This window comes from Pezoporus flaviventris, unplaced genomic scaffold (genome assembly GCF_033815535.1).
Source record: "Pezoporus flaviventris isolate CSIRO_AGI_PZ_B2104156 unplaced genomic scaffold, CSIRO_AGI_Pfla_v1 ptg000001l, whole genome shotgun sequence".
Classification (NCBI taxonomy): Eukaryota; Metazoa; Chordata; class Aves; order Psittaciformes; family Psittacidae; genus Pezoporus; species Pezoporus flaviventris.
This window is the reverse complement of record NW_026892549.1, coordinates 22931199-22956365: the sequence shown is the minus strand read 5'-3', so window position 1 is coordinate 22956365 and position 25167 is coordinate 22931199. Positions and strand designations below refer to the sequence as shown.

The 25167-nt window shown below is 37.3% G+C and overlaps 1 protein-coding gene across 6 annotated transcripts in view; it reads right to left on the bottom strand.

Annotated features, from left to right (window-relative positions):
• CTNNA3 (catenin alpha 3) overlaps nt 1-25167 on the bottom strand; it is a 513803-nt gene that overhangs the window by 461342 nt on the left and 27294 nt on the right. For all 6 annotated transcript variants that reach the window (XM_061448556.1, XM_061448569.1, XM_061448587.1 and 3 more), the window contains 2 exons: nt 23475-23641; nt 12543-12662 (listed from right to left, as the gene is read on the bottom strand). In XM_061448556.1, coding sequence (XP_061304540.1) covers nt 12543-12662; nt 23475-23641 — 287 coding nt within the window. The remainder of the gene's footprint in view (nt 1-12542; nt 12663-23474; nt 23642-25167) is intronic.

The following is a 25167-nucleotide window of genomic DNA, read 5'->3' as shown; positions in this document are numbered from 1 at the left end:
CACCTCTCTGGGCAACCAGCTCCAGTACCTTACCACTCTCACTGTTCATTTTTTTTTTCCACACATCCAGCCCAAATCTGTCCTCTTTTACTTTAAAACCATTACGCCTCAACCGATTGCAACAGACCTTGCTAAAAAAAACCCTCATCTTTCTTATAGGTCCCTTTTAAGAACCAAAAGGCCACAATAAGGTTACCCCAGAGTCTTCTCCAGGCTGGTCCCTTATACACATGAGCAGTTCACAACTCAAAGTACTACATTTCTTCTATGACCATATAGAGATTTTTCCTTTAACATCTGCATCAGTGCCTTTCTATTGCAAAATTCTTACAGGTATCAATGAAATTATTTTGCCTGTGTATCTTGAAAAAGGAAAAAATCAACAGAACAAATACAGTAACTAAGATTCACCAATCATTTTTTTCCTGGTTGCTAAGCTCACTCTCAATGACTCCTGAACACACAGAATATTTTATTGTCTTCTCTAGTAGGTTATTATTTATTCCAAAAGTAAAGGATATAATTCACGAAGTTCACACTGATTTGCAAAGGAGAGAGATGTGTGGTGTTCACAGTTGTGTATTGCTTAAGTTTACACTAGTCCATGAAAAGCTTACTGTTGATAAATTCTTCCCCAGAAATAGGACTAAGTATATGTAATGGAAATTACTACACAGCATTTCAGGAAGAACTTTACTTCTGAAAAAGGAAGGCTAAACAAAATGAACAAGAGGGGAAATAAAACATAAAAAAAAAAAATTGCTTGATATCTCCTGTAACACTTCAAAGAATTTTTATTTTAGCTGGGAGTGCTTGCTAAAGTATGGGAAATTGTTATAGAGACCCCTCAATTCCACTGTTCTTTGGTCTCTTCTAAAAGGCGGAATGCTTCATGTCTCTCCTGAACAAAAAACTATTCAGGAAGGAAGGAAAATTACAACTACAGATACTCAAAAAAATACACACACACCCCCCTATCTTGGTACTCTTTGCATAGAAAGTATCTGTTGAATAAGTCTACACATGCCACCAAAGACAGACAATTTTTTAAAGTTTTTCTATTATCTCAAAGTGAATTATGCAGTAATAATAATACTGCTGTGTCTTCTAAAAGTTCATTCTGAATACAATTCACATAAATTGTGTGAAAATAGAGAACAAAGCCAGGCCTCAAAGTAAGAGGCAGGCAATTTAGTTTTAAAACATTTCATTTACTGATATTGTTCTTATTCCATTAGAATAGATTCTGACCTTAGCTATGTTGGTGTAAGTTTACAACACTATTAAACTGCTGAAACTACTTCACATTTAAACCAGTATAAAGTCAGTTCAGAATATAGAAACTAAATATTGAAGTCAATAAAATAAAGGAGAGACAACCTAACATGGAGTCCATATACCACCTGGGTTATACAGATCTATTGATACTGACTGTAACAGAGATCAGACAAAACAATGCATTAATTGGACAGTATAAAACAAGTCCCCTGCAAAGTGGATTGTTTATGATCATTGATTATCTCCTCAGTACATAAGTTTACTAAAATGTAATCCTTTATTCAGAGGAGCTTCCATTAATCAGAAAATATAACATATAAACTTGAGGTATGCCCGGTTTAGATATGCTTCTCAAGCCACTGCTCTCTTAACATTTCCAATTACTCTTAAAAACTTTGCATACCTCAAAGCCATTTGGCTAACATGGGAATTATCTTATTAAGAACCACAAACTCATCCAGGACTTTTTCTTAAAATTTAATACTCATTCTCCATTACAGAGAGAACTAATAAGAAGCTGATCATATACAGATGACAAAATTTGCACTGATTACAGTTCAGATGTGGCTCATAAAGTGGACAAGCCACACAGAAACGCAGCTTGTGTGTCTCATTGTGTGTGTATCCTGGAACATGCATAACGGGCTCAGGGGAGCCCAGCAAATCACCCGAGGCAAACCACTGTCAATCATCTGATGCACTGTATGCCTGGAGAAGCAAGCTGTCTCTCACTGCAACAAGATCAGCGCAATTTTGTATCTGCAAGGAAATAGTACTTCAACTATCCCTGTGTTCTGAACTAAGCAGGAGCTTGCAGCCACTGCACTGTGCTGTCTCATTTCTCCAAGAAAGGTGGTATCTCTCCATCTACATAAACTGCCTAGAAACCCCGTGCGGTACCCCAGAATGCAGAACCACACTGACTGCCCAGGAATTTTCAGGTAAACTTGGACTGCCATGACTATTATCAAAAGAAAACAAACCCAGGCTACTCCAAGAAAAGATAGTGCAATTCTTTGTGGTTCTATAAAACATTAGGTCATGCTGAAACAATTTAAATGTGTTGATCTGCAAAGTCCACAGCAAAAGATGCCTGTTTGATATTGGCATTTGGAGGTATGAAAGTATACTTTTGATAACTCTAAGGTCAAAGAATGGAATTTCTGTGAAATAATGGCTGAATTCCACCAAAATTATAACTTCAGTGCTGTTAGATTTTTACAGCTAATGGGCCGGTGTACTAAGAACTTTAGCTTTAGCTGGTTTCAATCCAATTAAAAAAAAAAATCTTCTGTTTAAACTAATTAACACTTTGGATCACTAGACATAATGTTAATGCAGCCACACATTGATTTTTCCTGTATTTGTTCATCAGAAGTGCTGGTGACCACTTGTAATTCTAAAATTAGCCTATGAATTTCAAGGCTTTTGCCATTTTGCAGTGGACCAGAAATGAAGCAGTGGACCAGAAACTGAAAAACCTTTGCCAAGAGAAAGGCACATTACCCAGAATTATAAATATCAAACTCACTAGATCACGCTGGCATAAGCCTCACAAATTAAATAGAACAGGGACTTTAATCTGAATTTGGAGCAAATACTATTTCTGGATAGAAGTCTGTCCGTCTCATGCTCTTAAAAACAAGAAAAAAAACAAAAATATTTTTGGGGTGTATATATATATATGTATATATATATAGGGTATATACATATACACCCAAATGTAACTTTTTAATAAAAAAGTCCAACCAATTCCAGCAGCTACCTGTACCAGAAATGTCACAGCTAATGACTGCCATTTCAGAGAGTCTGGGCTTTGCAGCATGGCATTATTCCTTCATGCATTTTAATACAGATTCATTATTTCATCTTTACTCTCTCCTAAATCATACAATCTACTTTAGAGCACTCTATCTGTTCCACCCACAGTTATTCCTCCATATCAGATACTCTTTATTTCTGTCTTCCTTGCAAGTGTGAACAACTCAAATTACTAGGCCAGAAAAGTTATCATTGAAACAACAGCAAGTAGTCACTTTGTCAAACCACTCTCTTATCCTAGATTCCCAATATGCACCTAAACCTAGTTAATGTCATTGCATCTTCAGTAGCTTAGAGAATACCTTTTTCTTTTAAAATCCTAATTATTAAGATTGAAAGCCTGATCTTACAGTCCCTGATCAAGAAAATCCAATACCATCTTAAAGTTAGAAATAGGTTTGCCTTGGGAAAGGCTGAAGGAATACGACTACAGGCTTAATCAAATTAATTCTAAATCACTTTGCTTCTCTTTCAAGCACTGGATGTTTCTGCTTTGAATCTCTGCATCATCCTATGTAAGTGCAGATTCTGGCTTGTGTGGGAGTGGTTCTTCTGACCATTTTTCCATGATTAAAATTCTACTCTGCTATACAATATCCTGCTTTATTCATCGCTTTATCTAATCCACTATATGCTTACTGATGTTGCAGGCAATTTTAACAGCCACATTCTGAACCACTGGCGGGTACAAATTAAGATGCAATAAAAAGATTCAGCAAGGACACACCTGCTTGTACAGCAGATTGTATCTGAAATAAATTATCTGCTTTCCCACATCTTTGATTAGGGCTAAATAATTAAAACATATACTGCCATGGATTATACCTGAAAACCGATTAAAAGCTACTACTATTTCAAAAGATGGTATACTACCTGCAAAATTACATTTTTTATTACTAGTATGTAACCACCAGTGAAGTGCTGCTGACAAACAGGAGCAGCAGAGTGAAATTAAAGGTGCCCACTTTAACCTATCACCTGGAACTGGTTCATCACTGAAAATCTGGCTCTCCCTTTTCACCATACTTACTTCCTTCCACCTTACTCCTTACTTACTCATTTGTGTCTAGAGCAGTAGAGATCTGAGATGTCTTAAAACTGCACTCTGCAAGGTCCTGGCTAGGGAACAGCCAATCCTTTTGGTCAACATTTGCAAATAAATGGGAGGCAGCAAGGAGAAACTAGTGTTGCCACTAACCGTAGCATTGAGGGATTGTGGGACAGAAATCATTAGGATAACATGGGTTATTAGCAGCTGATTAAATCAGGTCAGGGTAATCAATCACTGTTTTTCAAAGGTGGCCAGTGGGAGCTCAGCATGCAGCACAGATTCATCTAGCATCAACATGAAACAGAGTTATAATACTTAACTCTGAAATGTTAAAATACACTTGACAAATACTTTGCACTCTTCTTCTTTCTTTAATAAACTCTCCAGAGAAAACTAGAGCTATTAACCCCAAATGATTTCTTCCTTTCAAGTCTTACCTCATTCCTGCTCTATAAAAAACAGTTTTATTAGCTCCTTGAGAGGACATTGCCACCTAACAGAATACTGTAACTGCCATACTAAGTTATTGATACATCAGTAAGTACCATTCTCTTTAGACTGACACCACTTACACTGCATAAAGAGGAAAGAAAAAAAATAAAACAAAACCAAAACAAACAAAAGAAAAAACAAACAACTGTTTCTAGCCTACTGAAAGACTAGTGTTCTAACCAACTACTACTGAAATAAGATACCTACACATCACAACTCACATAGGACACATACACAATACCGTATCAAATGTTCAGGTACAAAATCAGTGGGTTTGCAAGTCCCCCATGTCATGCACTCAGAAATCTTTATCAGCTTTTTAAGTCATGCCCTTTTAGTGTTACTTACTTAGTACTGTAATTTAATTCCTAGCTGAAGATCTTATTTCCTTGCTGCTATTATACTCAATTTTGTATTGTTTGTTTGGTTTTGTATTACCAAGGTGTTCCATGGTTAAACTTGGGTGCCAAGGATGATGCATCATCTGTCCTTCTGTCCTTTGCTCCCCAGATATTTTATATACATTTATCAGAGACAAGACTAGACTGGAATCTTTTCCTCAAACCAAGGACATTTTGGGTGCAGGTAAATGGTAACTCAGTTTCATATAAACAGCAACAAACTGAGCTTTGAAAAGACCAGAGGTGGGGAGTCTTTTTAGCCTTCTGCTCAAGTCCCAAGCTCCCTACAAGTCACCTGTTTTCTCAAGAAAGTGAGAAGCAGGTTTAAATAAACCCCTCATAGCTATTTCAACCTCTTCACAGCACCACTGTTTTTATTCCTGTTTCTGAACTTCCTTTTTTTTTTATATTTCCTTTCTAGTATCAAAATTTAAGGGCTTTTTGGCACAGGCATGTCAGATGATAGTTCAGCTCTTCGTATCTTGGAGTTTGACTGTTTACATACATAAGTACTTATATCCTCCTCAGACTATATGAAAGAGGGAAAGAGATTATTTCTCATAATTGTCATTGTGGATTCAAGATAAACCAGAATTCTGTCCATTACCCCCAAATTCCAAAACATTTACAATAGCTCACATAAGAATATTTCAAAGACATGCAAAACAGTTATGCTTTTACCTTCATGACTGGACTTCCAGCAAGATTTGAGTGACTACTTTTACATTTGGAAGAGAAAAATATACCTCCCTGGTTTTTTTAAGTTTCTTTCGTTTATCACAGCTGTGGAAAAAGTAATCAAGTGCAAATGGCTCCTCTTTGAATTCTGGATACACCTTTATTGATCCAAAACAGGAGTCCTACCCACTCTTCAGTTTGTCAGTTTGTTCATAGTTTCAAAAGTTTCAATACCTTTTTAAAATCAGAGTACCGCTCTGCAGTGATGCTTTCAATTACTTACTAAAAATCTACTTCTTGTTATTCCCTCATCATATTGATCATATTGACTAACATCAGCCTGGATTCTGAAGCCATGAGCATCAGGTACCTTTGGCATTAACCACAGAACAGCTATCAGGCACTTAGATGCAAATGTTACCAACTATGCAACTATAATTCTTGGCTTCCACCTAAGGTTTCTTGTCTATTTTACATAATTCTGATGCTCAGATTTTTACAATTAAAATCTGTATCTATGAGAAGACCAGAAAAACCTCCCTCCTACTCTTTGTGCAGCTGCAGTGAGCACACCAGGTCCCCATATCATGAGCCATACACACAAACAAAACCATACACAGAAGCTGACAGAGTTGTTTTTTTTAAATAAATTCTCTACCATGTCCCATTTTATCTTCCTTATTATTTGGCTACATACATGGAGATACACACTGCTTGCAGCTTAAAATCATGCACGACTAGCATTAGAGAAAAATCCAACTAAAGATCTTAGCTATAAAACTATGGTGCACGCAGTGGCAAAGTTGATGGGGGATGCAAAAGTCTTCCACCCCACTACACAGAATGCATACTAAAAAATTGTAACCAGGGGCATATCAGCACTTTTAGCAGAGCAGGGGAAAGAAAAACCTCTTCATCCCCATGACACACAGAAGCAATGGCTACATTATAGAGTTATAATCATAGAACTACCAAGACATATCAGGTGGCTGGAAACAGGTTTGTCACAACTTTTTACTCTCTTAGCTACTGAGACTGATTCATTGTTTGCTTTTAATGAATGCATAAATCAATTATTTTAATTACACAACAACATAATAGATGTTTTTACATCAAGGGGGAATAATAAGCTAAAATACTGGAAATACAACCTATATTCTCATTTTATAATTTATATAGCATGGCTAAATATTAAAGACGGAAAGAAAGAAGGCATCTTCAGAAAAGTCTATGCGAATCAGATGCCTACATGTCCATACTCTGAAGTGCTATACTTGTTTAAAATTCTGAACAAGAAACCAACACATCCAACCCTCCAGAAGAGTAGAGAGTGTCAGAGTGGTAAATACAAAAGTAAAAAAACTCATTTATTAATCTGAGATGGCAATTGGAAAGACATAATTTTAGCATTATTCTCAAATACACAACCAAAATACACTGTCATTCTTAAGTCTAGAGGAAAAAAAAATATTCTAATTCAAATTCATTGGATAGTGTAAGCCTCAAAAAGCTTTTATGCCCTTTGATTTGCATCTCGGTTGCTGCACATCTTTTAGAAAGGCATGGATTATGGATACAAAGGCTACAAGCAATGATCAATGTACTGTAGTTCTTAACTAAGCCATCTCAGTAGTTTATTCTCAAAAACATTCATGTGCTTTCTGGTTTTAACTTTTCAGACTTCCACCCATTGGATCTTGTCGCATTTCTAGGTACTAGAAAAGAGATTTAGTTAAAGTGCCTGTATTTGTGGTATTTCCATGCCATAACCTTCTCCAGACAAGCTACTAATGACTGCATTCCTCAAGTTTTCCATCATAATGCTTGTTTTCTTGACAACAAATAATTCACCTCTACTCTGAACTCCCTCCAAATTTCAGCATACTTTTAAAACTGCTTATCACACACAAAAAAAAAAAAAAAGGAAAAAAAAAAAAAGGTGACAGTTGGTAGGCAACAGTGTCTTTTGAAAACTTGTCTCCAGTTTCTGGAGTAGAACACTTTCATGAACAAATCTCATGCTGTACTGGTTTTGGCTGGGATGGGGTTAGTTTTCTTCATAATGGATATTATGGAGCTATGCTTTAGATTTGTGCTGGAAACAGTGCTGATAATTCAGGGATATTTTTATTACTGCTCAGCAGTGCTTACACAGGCCAAGGCCTTTTCTGTTTCTTGCCCCACCCCATTAGGAAGAAGGCTGGAGGTGCACAACAGGTGACCCTAACCGACCAAAGGGATGTCCCATACCATGTAACTTAATGCTTAGCATATAAAGCTGGGGGCAAATCAAGGAAGGGAATACCATTCGGAGTTATGATGTTCCGTCTTCCCAAGTAACAATTATGCCTGATGGAGCCGTGGTTTGCTGGAGATGGCTGAACACCTGCCTTCTGATGGGCAGTAGTGAATGAATTCCTTGTTTTGCTTCGTTTGCATGCATGGCTTTTGCTTTACTTATTAAACTGTCTTTATCTCAACCCAGGAGTTTTTCACTTTTACTCTTCCAAAGCTCTCCCCCATTCCACCAGAGGGGAGTGACCGAGCAGCTGTATGGCATGTAGCTGCCAGCTGGGGTTAAACCACAACACAGGCTCAACACAATGCCATTTAAAAAGCAAAGTGAACAATCAAAGGTACAGAATAAAATTGCACTTATTGCATTTTAACAAAGAGAAATACAATTGGACCATAGAAACAAGTCTTAATTCCAAAATTAAGACTTTGAAAATGTAAATTTGACCTGTGTGATCATGAAGACAACTGCAATACTGATAATATGGACTGCTCTGAAGTAAAACAGGTTAAGGGCTCTGTTTCATCTCCTGGAAGCATCATTTCCTATAAACAAAGTCAATTACTGTGTGCCCCAAAAGTATCTTTGATAGAGCCCTCAACTCCTTCAGTTTCTAAAGCAACTTCTCAAATCATTTCTAAATACAACAATTATCCGTAAGCAATCCTAAAAATATTTTAAAATGGAATAACCGAAGTGCTTTCACATAGATTCAGTCCTTTAACACACAATTACCTTGAGGGCAAACAATCAAAATCAAATTAGTAAACCTTAAATTAACATACCTTTACACTAGGATACTGCTTTTGTGGTGTTCACATACTAAAATTCTGTTGTCAACTGTTAAGATTACCACACTGCTGGAGAATTCTAGGCAAAACCTAAGTATCTTCACATTACAGCCAGTACTGCTACAGGCATCCTAAAAGCACTCTTAACACTAAGTTAAAACTAAGAACAGCAGTTTCACTTTGACATGTGCTAAATACCACTGAATATAGTTATAATTCCATTTTTATTGTAGCCATGCCCAGCACTCCTGAAATGACTTCACAGTAAGATAATTACAATGAATGGCCTTAAACTAGTACTGTTCCAGCTGAACATATATATATGGAGATATATATGGACAACTTCCCTTCAATAGAAATAGCGTCCTATATAATAAAAATGGAAGTGTACACCTGCTACAGAATCCCAAGAAGAGTGTTGGGATAGACAGGGATCTATCACTGAGTTTCCTCTTATCCCAAGGTGTTTTACCATTTTTTCCTATGTCATTTCACCTCTAAATATTCATTTTGCAGTGTTCATATTTAGGTTCATACAAAATAATGTTCAATGTAAAGCTTACTTAACATTTATCAACATTTGCAAGGGATCGGCCTACATTCCACTATTGAGTATAAATGTTTTATTTGTATTTTATCATCACCTGGCCCAAGTTAAACATACTTTCAACTAAGTTGGCTAATAAACCATCTCTCTCAGAAAAGTATGGGAAGTCTGTAAAGATGGAAATGTGTGTTCCACTAACCAATAGCAAGAAGGAAAGCTCTGACATGCAGCAATATATTTGGGAGCAGATTTGAATATAGTGGGAGTTCACAGACAGCAACAGTAACTAGATCGGGCATACAGATGCAATTCAATACTTCATATTTTATTTGGGACACAGAACAGTGAAGAGCATCATTCAGGCTTCTTGACCATAACAACAGATGTCATCCACACAGTTCATAGAATCATAGAATAGTTAAGGTTGGAAAGGACCTTAAGATTATCTAGTTCCAACCCCCTGCCATGGGCAGAGACACCTTGCACTGAACCACGCTGTCCAAGACTCCATCCAACCTGGCCCTGAACACTGCCAGGGATGGAGCATTCACAACTTCCTTGGGCAACCCACTCCAGTGCCTCACCACCCTCACAGTAAAGAACTTCTTCCTTGTATCTAACCTGAACTCCCCGTTAAGTTTGAACCCATTACCCCTTGTGCTATCACTACAGTCCCTAATGAAGAGTCCCTCCTCAGCATCCTTATAGCCCTCCTTCTTCACAACATTTGGAAGTCTCCAACTCCAAAAACTTCCCATCTTCCTCCTTTGTACCAAAGAATTTAGCCACCCTGACAAGTTCCATGCCAGCTTATACATACACTCAGATTATTTGCAAAATTAGAATCTGAAAGCTCTTCGGGGTTTGACCAAAATATGCTAACAGCTTTGGGGATTTTGTATAAAGAAAGCCAAACCTAAATTCTTGACCTTGCTGCACATTCTAAAGAGACATTTCTGGTGGCAATCTCCTGGCTATCTAAAAACTCAAGACCCTTCTGCCCCATTCTGAAAACTGCCAGTTAAAAATTACTTAATGTGAACCATCATCCCAAACATGCTTGTCCCTTGTATACTTCTACCACTTACAGAAGTTTGGTCCATATTTATAAATCAGACTCATGTGGGCCATTTTAAACTTCCTTTAAAAAGCCCAGTTTTAATTTCCCATCTGCCCTGTAAACTTCATCACTGAATAATCACATTGCTATATTGCACTTTATATCTCTTGTCTAAAAAATAAGGACAGAAGCAGATACCCGTATTTCATTCAAAAGCAGTATTTATTACTGTGACTACACAAAACACTTTACCATGAATGGATTCACATTCACATTGTATACAATTGTCTGTCTCCAAATACATGGGTACGACTCAACATTTTGCCCGTGGGGCTATGAATACACCCTTAATCTATTAAGAGATCATATAAGTCGTTATCAATTAAATGCGCACACTCCACAAACTCATATACAAATGTCACAGCCTCAAGACAGCTTCAATCTCAAACCAGGTCTGTGATTTTTACACAGTAAACCAAATCTTAACCTTTTCACAGAAAAGTCACTTTCTTTTCAAAGGACAACACAATTTAAAGCATATTTTATAATAAATAGATATGGCAGCTTTTCAAATCCACCACTGCAGATTCTCCAGCAAGCTCTATTGAGATGAAAGTCTCAGTATCAAAACCAGCTAAAATACTACTGAAGAAAAGCAGGAAGTGATATTACACTTAACACACCTTTAGTGCCTCCAAATGCAAAAGCTTCTGCCAACACAGTTAAACAGCAGAAACAGCATGAGGAGCTATATGCATGCCTGACATTAAATAAAGATGTTCAGATTCTCCAAATGGCTTGAAAGTGCAAAGTATTGAAATGGGAAGAGTAGACAAGACATGACAACAGGAAAAAAGATGCCCTGCTCAAGGTGAAATGAAGTATGTTATTGAAGCATACTCAGAGTATGCTAGAAAACCAGATATATATCCCTTTAAATAACATGGAATTTTGCAGAGTCCTGAGTGGGAATTCAGATTACAGAAAACTAGCCCAAATAAAGTGCAATGATGGCCTAAGAAGTAATTATAGAATTTACACTTCCCTGGTTTAGAAACATTCTCCAAGCCCTTTCAGATGTGACATTATTATGTTTGACACAATTATGCGACCAGATAACATAAACACACATTAGTTGCCTGATAAAACATTGTCTTTTGGTTGCTGGCAGCCCCATGTCAAAGGGCACAAAGAACTATGCTTAGAGCTGCCAGAGTTAACATCTCCCACCACAATGAAACTCACCCAAGCCAATTGTTTCCTGACCCGCCTATCTCAAAATATTCATGTGTTCAGATACCATCTGTCCCTGAGCCCTTTCCTAGGTTTTAACTATCTAATCAATTACCTGATAAAAACAACTGTGAGCTGCTTCCAAGCAAAAGACATGTTTGACAACACTGACACCAAGTGACAGAATTCAGAAAAATAAAAACCAAAAAAACTCCCACATAGAAATGTTCAGAGTATTTCATCAATTCTGTGAAAGAGGCAAGGTGTCTTTTTCCCAAGAACACAAAGTGAAGACCTATTATGAAAGATGACTTTTTCACAGAAGCCACACACAAGTCACAGAAAATATGTCTAACATTAAAAATCTGTTAATTCTATTTCATCTTGACCTTGCAAGCACAAGCCAAAGACCACATACACTTGAGTTTATGTAATCTAGCCTCAAATTCATTTCTAAAGAAGAAAAAAATCAGTGTTTTGCATACATGGTTAATATCTGATTCTATTAACTTGTATGGACTTAGTTCATTTTTCAAGTAAAAAAAAATCCAAAGAGTACTCTTATGCCCTTTAATTGAAAAAAAAAAACAAAAACGAAAACAAACCCAAAAACCAACCAAACAAAAAAAATCCCACCAAAACATGTTAATTCAAAGCTTAATAGTCTGCCAAGTCTCAGTTGCTTTACCTCTCTGCTGACAAATAAAAAAAATGCAGTTCAACATTATATGCATTAAGTAGAACTGTCACCCCTCCTACTAGCTTACCTGCTGACATTACAAGAACCATAAACCCTACTGACAGAACAGTCACTATAAAAACACATCGGTTTTCCCACCCACCATGTTTATGCACAGTATTTTATGTCTTTCTACCAAGCTTCCATGTTCTTACCTGCTGACGCTTGTGTGCCAAATAATCAAGATTTTCCAGGTCTTTTTGAAACTTCTGGTAGATTTTCTGTAGATCAGATCTACTGGATACATTTCTTAAAGATTCAAATGTTCTTTGAAACTGTGATGGTAAAAAATAAAATAAAATAAGTAATTCACACAGTTGCTGTATTTTCTGCTCCATTAGGACTTCATTCTACTAAATACTCATGTTACGGAGCTGTGTCACCTCTTGGGTATACTACCTTCCGGACATTCTCACAATTCTGTTTTGAAATCAATCCCAAAATTTAAAGCATACTACAAATGCCCTGTTTAATTAAATTAAATCCTCTAATTTGATAGCTTAGACTTGCATAAGACAAAATACTAGCAATCAACACAATCTCTAAAGGTTAGTTCTTTTTCTCTGCCATGTTACAGAAAAAAAAACAAAAAACTAATAAAAGCACATGCAACTTTATAAAGGCCATGAACTCCTCATTCTATCATGCACAACAGTAGATCTTACATATAACAGGGTACTCCTTGTCAAGTTAATTTGCTTTAGAGTAATTTGCCAGATACTGACCTTGGGCAATGTGCTCACATTCTGTATGAAAGCTGTGACCTTAATTATATTCCATTACAGATCTTACTTCCAAATTTAAAATTTCTTTTATGCATACACTATTATTAAAAATAGTACTGGTATTTTTCAAAGAGATGAACACTACTAACCCAGCTTTAGAGATCTGTAACAGAAAGGCTAAGATTTGTGCGAAAGGAGAATGGGAGTTACAGGTCCTTTGCCACCTTCAGGAAATCATGAACCTTCTCCTCTGACTTTCTCTGTTTTCCCATCTATAAATATTCTTCTTCACCTCATAAGCATGTTGACAGCTGCAAAGCTGTAAGTAGTTCAGAATTGCTATCACAGTAATTACCACCAGAAGCAAGTCTATAAATGCTTATTTACAGTGATAGAATCTTGAAGAACTACATGTCTTCTGAATCCATCCAAAATACTGCCTTAGCTTACTACAGTTACAGGCCCTGTAGATGACGTACCTATTGTAAAAGCTTGCATATGGTACTGATGTCTAGGCAATGAGGCAAAGGACCAAAAGAAATGGACCGCTTTCCAGTCAGTTCTGAAAACCAAGTACTTCACTAGTAACTACAGTTCACATTTCTTTAATCCTACTGAACTGAGAAAATGAACCATAGAAGATTTAAAAAAAAAAAAAAGAAAAAAGAAACAAAAAATACTTCACTCATCTTCAGTTCTTTTACAAAGCTGACAAAATATTTTGACCACTGCTCCACAGTGTGATGTGCTCTGCGGGCATTTGACTGGATTGAGATCAAGCCCAAGCTGTACACAGTGTTGAACAGTCACTACGTAATTCCTCTTCAATGATAACAGAGAGATACATCCTGGATCTTCAGGCAAGTTAGCACTTCTTGTTCGCCATGTTGCAGCCTTTATTTCAGTCTCACTGCTCTCATAACCAAGAAGGAAGTTAAGGCAGTGTTTATATCTTCTTGTAATTTACCTTACTACACCTCATTCAGCACCACAAGAGGTTAGCCAGAGACTCTCTAGTTGCATTTAAAATGTGTGCTATCAGAAATTAAAAGAAAACTTTCTCACCCCATTCACTTCATGGAATTTTGTAACAACATGGGTGACAACATAAATGATAAAACAAAAATGCAAGACTGTTCTTTTCTGTTTGACTTCATTATCTTTCATTTTTCATAGAACCTGTTGTTTTCATGTTTTCTCTGCTCCAGAGGTGCTCTTAAAGCCCTGATTCAGAATGTTTGTTTTCACTGGTTCCCACTCCAGAATAGCCCTCCTAGGCGGAAGCAAATTATTTACAACATCTGCAAACATGACCCAAGTACAGTTTAAGCTGACCAAAAGCTATCCATAGTGCTCTCTATATATGTGTGGAAGAAACAGCTTACAATATATCTGTACAAGTTCATCATATATCTTCAGCTCCAAATCATGCCTTGTATCTGCAGAAATTACCCCAAAGCTGCTGCCCCCTGTAATGGGGTTGAGTAATACAAGGAAAAAGTCTCTAATGATTCCCAAACTCACTAAGTGGACATAAGGTAGCCTCTTCTTTGAGCTTGCTTTTTTGTTTTTTAATCATCAACATGTTAGACTACAGTACAGCTGTAGAAGCAGCAGTATCATCCAGCTAAGGATGTACTTAATACCACTTAATACCATAGCTTCAACTCTTCCTTTGGCAGGAAGTCTACTAGAAAGCTCACCCACTTCCTTATGTTCTGAAGCAACTTAAACTTTAATAATGCATTTAGCGCTATGAAAAGAGATACAAGAACCAGCATGTGAAGATGAGAAAATACAAACCAAATGTGTAATTCTAAGGATAATATACTTCAATAAAATAGACAAGTAATAGTCAGGACATCCACTTGGAAGAAATCTGTCTTTAGATGCAAGGAATATCTTTTTTTTTTTTCCTCCCCAAAAGTAAATAAACAAGCAATTTTAAGAAAACATACACATGCTCTTTTCACTGCCATCAATATGAAATCAGACAAGTATGCCTTGGACATACAAAATTTTTCAGAACACATGTTAAACTTAAGATCACATCTGGACCTTTGTGTGTCATTCTGCTATCAGTGTGAACCACCATTCTGGGGTGAATAGCAAGACTGACACAAGGACATTAAGGTGCATTCATGAAAATTACAACATTCCTTTCAAAATTTAAAAAAAAAAAAAAGGTAAAAAAAAAATAAAAATCAACAACTGTAAAACTAGAGCCAAGCACCTTGACACTACAATACACAAGGTGGATAGCACACCAGATACTATGTTCTGAACATGCACTGTCAAGACATTGGTGAACGAAGGTTGGATGCTTATCCGACTGGAAGCCAATACACAATGGATGTCAAACTAAGTGGAGTAACTCTCGCGGTCCTATTTCAGCTATCTTGGAGCAACAAATACCATCAAAACTCTGAAAAGGATGAACATCCCAGATATGGATGGATGAGTGTTATTAATACAGCCACTTCATAAACATGATGCCCCTGATTAGTATGGGAACCTCCTCTCAGATAATGATCTAATCTAATTAGTAAGTGTCCTGGGTTCAGCTGTAGGAGTCATTTTTCTCCTTCTTAGTAGATGGTGCAGTGCTGTATTTTTGACTTTAGTCTGGGAACAGTGCTGATAACACACTGATGTTTTCAGCTGTTGCTAGGTAATGTTTATTTCAATCAAGGACTTTTCAGTCTCTCATGCTCTGCCAGTGAGGAGGGGCATGGGAAGCTGGGAGGAAGCAGAGACAGGACACCTGACCCAAACTAGCCAAAGGGGTATTCCATACCACAGCATGTCATGCCCAGTAAATAAAGCAGGGGAAGTTATCCAGAAGGCCCAGATCGCTGCTTGGGTCAGGCTGGGTATCGGTGGGTGGTGAGCAATTGTATTTTCTCCCCTTGTTATTTCCCTTACTATTATTATTATTGGTGCTAACCCAACTTTAGCAATTTTTTCCTTAACTCTCTTTCTTAATTCATAAGAAGAAAAGTTTTTATCCTCCCTTCTCAGTCTGTCCACCCACCCCTATACGCACAGTTTTCACTCTCTCCCAGGCACGGGTTTTGGAATGGCAACCTATTCCCTCTTGGTGCTTTCTCTCTGTCCTTTTTTTATTTTTTTAACTTTTTTTTTTTACTTTTTTTTTAATCTTTATTCTTCTCTAGAGTGTAGCAGATGGGGGTGATTTTCCTTCACTATTGCAACCCATGACCCTTAAAAAGGCAGTGGCTGAGCAGTAGAAAGGAAGGCTGCATATCCCTGCCACTACTAAGGGCAAAGATCTGCTCCTACTATACTCTGAATTATGCAGACACTCTGGAACAAATGGTAATGATCCTCTCAAATCTACCAAGCATACTTTGCTTATGGAGACCCTTGCAGAATACTCAGTAGGACAGGAAACAGTGAAAGACAAGGTGCCTGCAACAAAAACTAAGAAGTAGAATTCCCAAAGGAGCTGACCCATACCTAAGTCTTAGATGTGACAGCAAAGAACAGTTTTCAGTGCATGTAAAGACACTGAAGAGTATTGCTGATATATCTGCTGAGAGGTACTGAACTAGAAATAAGACTGAAAGTAAGGCTCTACATTGCAAAGAAGCAAAGATTGGATTTGTTTCCAAACCTTTTCATTTGAGTGTGTTTTTAACCCAGCAATTGTGTTTTTCTCTTGGAAATACAGCCACTATATTCCATTGGTTTTCTTGTGCTCTAGTAAAATAGGTTTGGGAGCCTTCATGCTTCACCACTTCAATTCTGGAACAGTAGTACCTGAAGCTGGCTAGTTAGGGTCCCTTCAAAGTCATGTTTCCAATAGGCAAGAAAAGGATAATGCTCTTTTTTTCAGTGATTCCCATGTTAAGACCAAAACCAGGTATTATATAAACAGAAGTGCAGTTGCTGGGGAGTCTGTTCCTTTAGAATGGTTTGTTAGAAACATTAAAAATATGACTGTTTCAAGAGAAGCCCTCGGGGCTGGTAAAGCTATTGAGTCATTAGGGAGTTACAAAGCAGCAGTCAAGAGGCCACAGTATACCAAGAACAGAAGTGGATCCAGGTTTCTCTTGCACTCAAAATTATATTAGCTTTGAAAAGCCCAAAAATAATTCTTTGGAAGCTGCTTTTTCTCTGTCATTTATGGCACATTACAGACTGCCACAGAATTTGCAAAGTTCAATAATAAACACTGTAGCCCTGAATACAAACAACTGTGTTCCACGTACCACATACTGACCTCATATTAGTAGCAAGAATCCTTTTCTGCTGGTTGATGAGAAAATAAGTATGAGCATGAACCAAAGGAGATGCCAAACCCTCTCCCTAAGACTCCTGTCATCTTCTTCATACTCCTTATTTCGGAGATCTCTCTCCATGGGAACAATCCATGCCCACCGAAAGAAAGGTGGGAAGAAAGTAGAACTTAATCTGGCTACTGCCATAAAAGACAATAAAAAAGTTTCTATAAATACATTCAAAACAAAAAAAGGACTAAAGAGAATGTACATCCTTTATTGGATGTGGCAGGAAACATAGTGACAAAGGATGGGGAAAAGGCTGAGGTACTTATTGCGCTCTTTGCCTCAGTTTTTAATAGCAAGACCAGTTGTTTTGGGGTACCCAGCCCCCCATAATCCAAGGGGTTAGTGACCCACTACACCACTTAAACACACACAAGTCTATGAGGCTGAATAGGAACCACATAAAGGTACTGTAGAAGCTAGCAAAAGTGCTCACTGAGGCACTTTCAATCAACCATTTCTCATCAATCCTAGCTAACTGGGGAGGTCTCAGTTGACTGGAAGTTAGCTAGTGTGATGCCCTTCTACAAGAAGGGCCAGAAGGAGGATCCAGGGAACTACATGCCTGTCAATCTGACCTCAGTGCCAGGAAAGGTTATGGAGAATATCATCTTGAGTGCCATCATGTGACATGTACAGGACAACCAGGTGATGAGACTCAGTCAGCATGGGTTTACGAAAGGCAGGTCCTGCTTGACCAACCTGATTTTCCATGATATGATCCACTTAGTGGATGAGGGAAAGGCGGTAGATATTGTCTGCCTAGACTTTATTTAAGCCTTTGACACTCTTTTCCACAGCATTCTCCTGGGAAAACTGGCTGCTCATGGCCCAAATGGTATACCCTTTGCTGGGTCAAAAACTGGCTGGACAGCCAGGCCCAAAGAGTGGTGGCAAATGGAATTAACTCCAGCTGGTGGCTGGGCACAAGTGGTGTTCCCCATGGCTCAGTGCTGGGGCCAGTTCTGTTTAATATCCTTATCAATGGTCTGGACAAGAGAATCAAGTGCACCCTCAGTAAGTTTGCAGATGATAAGTTGGGCAGGAGCGTCGATCTGCTTAAAGGTAGGAAGACTCTCCAGAGGAATCTGCACAGGCTGGATCAATGGGCTGTGGCCAGTGGTATGAGGTCCAACAAGGCTCTGTGCCAGGTCCTACGCTTAGGTCACAACCCAAATCAAGACTAAAGGCTGCCCAGCAGAAAAAGACCTGGTGGTATTGGTCAACATCCAGCTGAATATGAGCCAGCAGTGTATCCAGGTGGCCAAGAAGGCCAACAGCATCCTGGCTTGAACAAAAAACTGGCAGACTACAGAGGTGATTGTCCCCCTGTAGCTGACACTGACGAGGCCGCACCTAGAACACTGTTCAGTTTTAGGCCCATTGCTGCAAGAAAAACAGAGGTGCTGGAGCATGTCAAAGGAAGGATAATGAAGCTGGTGAAAGTTCTAGAGCACTAGTCCTGTGAGCAGCAGCTGAGGGAACTGGGGTTGTTCAGCCTGGATAAAAGGAGGTTCAGGGGAGACGTTATTGCTCTCTATAACTACCTGAAAGGAGGTTGTAGTGAGATGAGTGTCAATCTCTTCTCTTCTCCCAAGTAACAAACAATAGGATAAGCAGAAATGGCCTCAAGTTCCACTAGGAAAGGTTTAGATGGGGCGTTAGAAAAATTTCTTTACCAAAAGGGTGATCAGTGGAACAAGCTGCCCAGAGAAGTGGTAGTCACTATTGCTGGAGGTATTTAAAAGATATGTAGATATGGTGCTCTAGGGACATGGTTTGGTGGTGGACTTGGCACTGCTAGGTTTATGGTTGGACTCAACAATCTTAAAGGTCTTTTCCAAATGATTATGTGATTCTGATAATTTTCAGTTTCACAACCTGACCCTGTGACCTCAGGGTAACCTACATTCTTTTTTCCCCCTTTTCATTTTTTTAATGTTTTACTGCATGATACCACACCACAAGAACAGTCAGAAAGTAATGTGAGGAGCAAGTTAAATTCTAGTTTAAACAGTTATGCAAGTCAAACCAAATACCTAAACCTGAAGCACAGGTAAGCCTGAGATGACTTACCTCTCTTTTTTTATGTAACTATACTGTTTTTCTCCTGCTCAAAACATTTTTAATGCTGATGAACACTCTGCAGGGAAGGGAAGAACAGACAGCACTATGCCTACAGGTTCCAAGTTCACAAGTTGCTGCTTATCTGCAGCCCTTCTAATTTTTTTTTTCCTGGAAAGAATTTTAAATAACTGTAAGCAAGCATTTTATAAAGATCACACTGTCTGAGGCATTAATGAAAAATACTGAAGACTTAAAACAGTAAATCTACAAGCATGACAAGAAGGGAAAAAAGGCAGATAAAACATGTTGGCTCGGCATGATCTGAAATAGTTTAGAGAAAGACAGACTGCTAATGTGCTTTTGAGTGAAATTCTCAGAATTTGTCACCTTCTTGCTGTTCTCTCCTGATCAATAAATTCCAGCAATTCCATTAGTCTGTTAATTCACTTAATTAAATAATATGGAGCATTACTAACCATAGTGAATGAGGCTGGTAATACAGGTCTGAAACACAGTGCAACAAATGCAATAGCCCTTTGACTACATTTTTCACAACTCGTTTTTTTTAATTAGATACTTCAATCTCTAAAATTAGTATGGAAACTCAGATACAGACAGCTATTTATTTAAACTCTTCCCCATTAAAAAAAAAAAAAAAAAAATTGTGTTGTTTCAAGAAGGAACACCCTTTTTACCAGTGCGATGTACTTTTTTTCTTAGTCAACTCTAAAATGAACTTGCTGTTTGCACCATACTATCATAAACCAGCCAAATTCTCTTTATCAGTGAAATTTCAGAAAGATCTAACCTAATCTTCACAAAAGTATGGTTTTGGACATTTGGAGCTAAATTCCTGCCAAGTTTATCGAATTCCTCCAAAGAGACTGACCTGTTATTTGTAGTTCAAAACTTGCATTTCAGGGTTTTTGCGACAAAAATGTTTGTATTTTCAGCTTTTTACTCTTTTATATGAAGATTTTATTACACAGAAGTCAAAACCAGTCCAAAGTCTAAGTAAAATATACAGAAAACAACACTCATACACTATATAAACTGGAAGGGGGTAGCTGACATTCCTCTTTTTTCCTAGATATACTTAAAATGGCAGACGTGACAGGTAACACTAGACAAGACTTTATAGGACAGCTAAGTCATATTGTCATTGTTTCCTTTCTATTTTTATTCAGAGATTACAGATGAAATTAAAGTTTAATGATCCAGACTACATTCTATCAGTACATATACTGTTTCAAATGTTTTGAATGTCAGTGCTGGAATTAACCAGCTTTACTGAACGAGCAAGACTAAAAACCTTCATCAGTCTCTGATAAATGGGTTTGAAAAATATATAAATAGATCATTCTCCATTAAATATTTCCATATCGATTGAGAACTGACTAGTACTCTACAGAGTTCTTTGATGATGCTGGACAACTTTGTTTCATTTCATACATAAAACCAGAAAAAAAAAAATCCTTGGTTAGAATTTTCATTTCATTTATTCTACTATTACTTTTTTTTTCCATTTTAAAAATTAATTTTGTCTCAGTTCTTTAAATTTCTCCACTTTATTTTATGAGAATTATAGAGATTAGAGTTATGGAAATAAAGGGCAATGAAATTTCCCATCTCTTAAATGATTCATAAAGCTGTAACATCCATGTCTGTGAAGAGAATAGGCTAGATGTATTAAACTTTTAGAACAAGAAAAACTGCTCATGACTTTTAAAAAGAGTTGATCTTAAGTCATATGATCATGCAAACATTAAGACTATTAAAGCTGATACAGCAAACACAAGGTCTATTTTCTACGCTGCATCCACTGTATGAATACAGTCTTTTTGTCAGAGCAATTCCACACTGAAGAAAACCGAATTCCTAAGGGAGTTCTAAAGTATTATTAAAGGTAAGGACTCCAAAAAGAGCAAAATTGAGACTCATTAAAATACTTAATTGCATTTAAATCTGGCTCAGTTAGGCATGAGCAAATGTTGTTATAAATTGAAGGATGTTCAGGAGCATATGTTCGAAGTATTCTAAGTTGATTTCCTGATTAGATATCAATATAAAAAGATACCTATACCACTGATAGCCAGGGCAGAGACTAAATAAATATGGGAAGTGTACCGCCTTTCTCTAGGTACTAGGGTGAGCTTTTTACATAGACATTTTGGAGAGTGTTATGCCTCACTAATTTATTCTAAGAGTTAATTAAAGAATTCAGTTGTCATTCAGAGAACTAAATTAAAGTATGAAGAAGAACAAGAAAACTTAATTGCACTCTTTGCAGTGTTGGAGTTTTTCCTGAATATGCTTTTCATTTTGATTTTCAAATGGAAAACATGAAGTGAATTATACAGTTGTTTAGAAACACTGAAACTCTAGGAAGGAAAACTATGCATTTTATGTCTCTCATGTAAAACATACTGAAAACCTTTTAGAAGGATGCATCCAGGAATATGCAAAAATGTAATAGGCTACCAATGAGAAAGATTATAATTTAAGAAATTTTCCACAAACGGTGCAAAAGCAGTTCACTCCTCTTACAGCTGACAAATTTCATACATATGTAACAACACAGAAGTTTCTGCAAGTCAGAGCTCATTTAGCTTGTACTGCATCTCCAACAACTGCCAACATTTGATGTTTCAAACACAGCACTGAGACCCACACAACATTGTTTTATTATAAAATGCTGTTACTACTGTGAGTGGGAGCTAGATTTTCATTCCTCTGTCCTTACCAAACTGAACTTGCTTCAAAAGGGTCTGCTTTAAGTGAGCAGGTTCTCCTGTGGCATGAGGCATTATTAGAGGTGGCACTGATTATTCACCTCTACCCTGAAACATTAAATCAGTCAATGGAACTTACAATTTTTATCAGTCTGTCACACATTACTGAAGACGCTAGGAGGAATAAAAAAAAAAAAAAGACAACAAAACAAAAATAAAACAATTTCTTGCTCTTCCCAGCAAAGACACAGACTGAATGGAGTAAGGAGCCAGCGAAGAAATGTCAACAAACACATTTCTGTGGTCAGACACATGATCACATAATGCTTGAAAGATTAAAATCACACTGTTCAAAAAAGGAAGGAAGCTTGCTCACACGGGACACTATGGCTGACATTAAAGGACCTTGAATTTATGTAGACAGGAAAGTATGTTGATGTTGAAGAAAAGAAGTGTGACATTTTGCCTAATTCAGCAATAGTGACAAAATCACTGGTTAGCTTTATATGAGAAAAGAAGAATGAAGCAATCCCTTCTGTATAAGGAGAGCCAGGTGGAAAAAAAAAGGTGATGCAAAACACAACACTTACAATATGCTTCCAAAATACATTATTCCTTTGAGTAAAAAAAGTAGGTGGCTTTTAGAGAATATTTTCTACTGCACATTTTTTAAACCTCTGCCAGCATTAGGGCTTTCTAGTCTTCCATCTGCAGTGTACAAATATACAGCTGGAGTTGGGGGGTTGCTACAGGCCTTTCTCACACATCTTCCCCCTCTCCTTCTAGTTGATGTCTCCCACAAAATTACTTGAATACAGAGATAGATCCTTACCTACCCAGTTCTTTCGCTTGTAAATATCCACATAAAATTCCACCTTCAAGATTCTCTACAAATAAATTATTCCCTACTACTGTCACGAACATCAAGAAGGCTTCATGCATGAAAAGCTATGTAGCAACACAAGCAATAAAATAGGAAATAACAAATCAAAGGAATTTAAAATATAACTATATGGATAACCATCAGTTTCCCCAGATCAAATATGCTCAGTTAGAAGACTTCTTTTTTTTTTTTTTTTGGTATGTTCTACAAATCTCACCTAGAATCTATACTTCTACCAATTGCCAAAGTGTTATGTGCATGAGATCCTCAACCCCCAGGCACAAAATAAAAGAATTTTCAATGCAGAAAGAACAATGAACAGGCACTTCTCTGGCTAAAGGGAGCCCAGGTTAAGTAAAATTCTACTCACCACAGTTAAATGTTCCAGTAAGTATGCCACATCAACCATGTCCGCCAGAACTAGAAGCCTTGTGACAGCTGTAAGCAGACATCGTGCTGCTTGGACAACAGCTTGCCTCTTAGGCAGATAGCAGGGATCACTGGTAAATGCCTCTGCTGATACCTTTAAGGCTTGACCTGCAAAGTGAAGACATAAATTCCCTTAGACTATATCACAACAGCGAGGTTGCCTTGCCTTGACATGAAGGTCAATTATTACAGATCATGCAGAATGTTCCACATTTTGAATTATGTCCCCTTCCTGATCTTCTGAATCATTTAATTTTGAAATAATTCCTTTGGCAATCACACTGTTTCTCTTCACTGTACACAATGACGCCAGGAATGCTTTGTTAAACTTTTCCAGTCACTGCTTTTTTATATTACTATGTACTTTGCTGATCTTGCTATTAAATAATTCCTGGTTACAGAAGGGAATCAAATTTTCTTATTATAAGTTAATGGAATGAAAAATCTCAGACACTTGAACATAGGACTGACATAAAATACGTGAAATCTATGCAGTGGAGCTTTTAACAGTGCCAGTAGACAACAATATATTGCTCTGAAACATGAAGATTTGCAAATGAAATTTAACAGCGAGAACAATGACAAACACCCAAGTTTCCTTTCAGCAGTACAACACCTACACTGAGAAAAAAGAAAATGCCATCACACATTTCTAAAAGCATTTTGAAGTCTATTACCATCTGAAGAGCTTTGCTAGTGATGGCACAACCTGGAGAGAAATCACTCTATGCAGAACAGCACTGGAAAAGTCTCGTTTACAGCACAGATTAAAAAAAAAAATTGACCCATTAAACTCTCTATAACAGCTTGGAAACCAAAGATAGGTTGATCAAAAGTCACAAAAATTAATAGTTTCAGCTTGCTAAAATTAGGAAACATCATCGTATGTACTTTGTACAAAGCATGTACTAATCAGGAACTACTGCAAATTTATAGATACACATACAAAAATAAGGGATTTCCTGTAATTACATAGTTACAGACTTTCATGTGCTCCCTCAGTAGGAATTGAATGAGAACTATTCAACTGCACCAGTTTGCCTGACTGGTTCTATGTGTGACTTCATTTCTCAAGACAAGTTTTACTGCTCTTAATAGAAACTGCATTTGAGACAAATACTGAGCAAAGGCTACAGAAATAAACCTATTAATTACTTCAAAGTACTTATACGAGCACCTGAGATAATACTGGCCTGATTCTCAGAACACTGGATACTTCCAACATGCTGAAACTCATCTGTTTTCCAATAACACCCATCTTTAATAGTGCTGTTTGGTTCTCTCTTGGATTTGTTGAAATCTTTGTGCAAATCATGCATCTTAAGTACATGCTTAGCAAACTCCATAAATAAATAAAAATCATACCAAACTGAGATCAGGTTCTAGCACCTGCTACATCATAAGCCAGTGAAAATAAAAAATACCAATTTCTTGTGCTTGGGACAGCAAGTTTGAACTTTTCTCTAGTAGTTGGTGAGATAATGCACCACAGCTGAGCATATCACAACAAATACAACTACAGGAAATTAAAAAAAAATCAAATATTAATCAGAATGACCAATGTTTAAGGTTTTTATTTCCCTATATGCAATGGACAGAAACACCTCTCCAGATGAGCACCCTTTTCAGTGCTA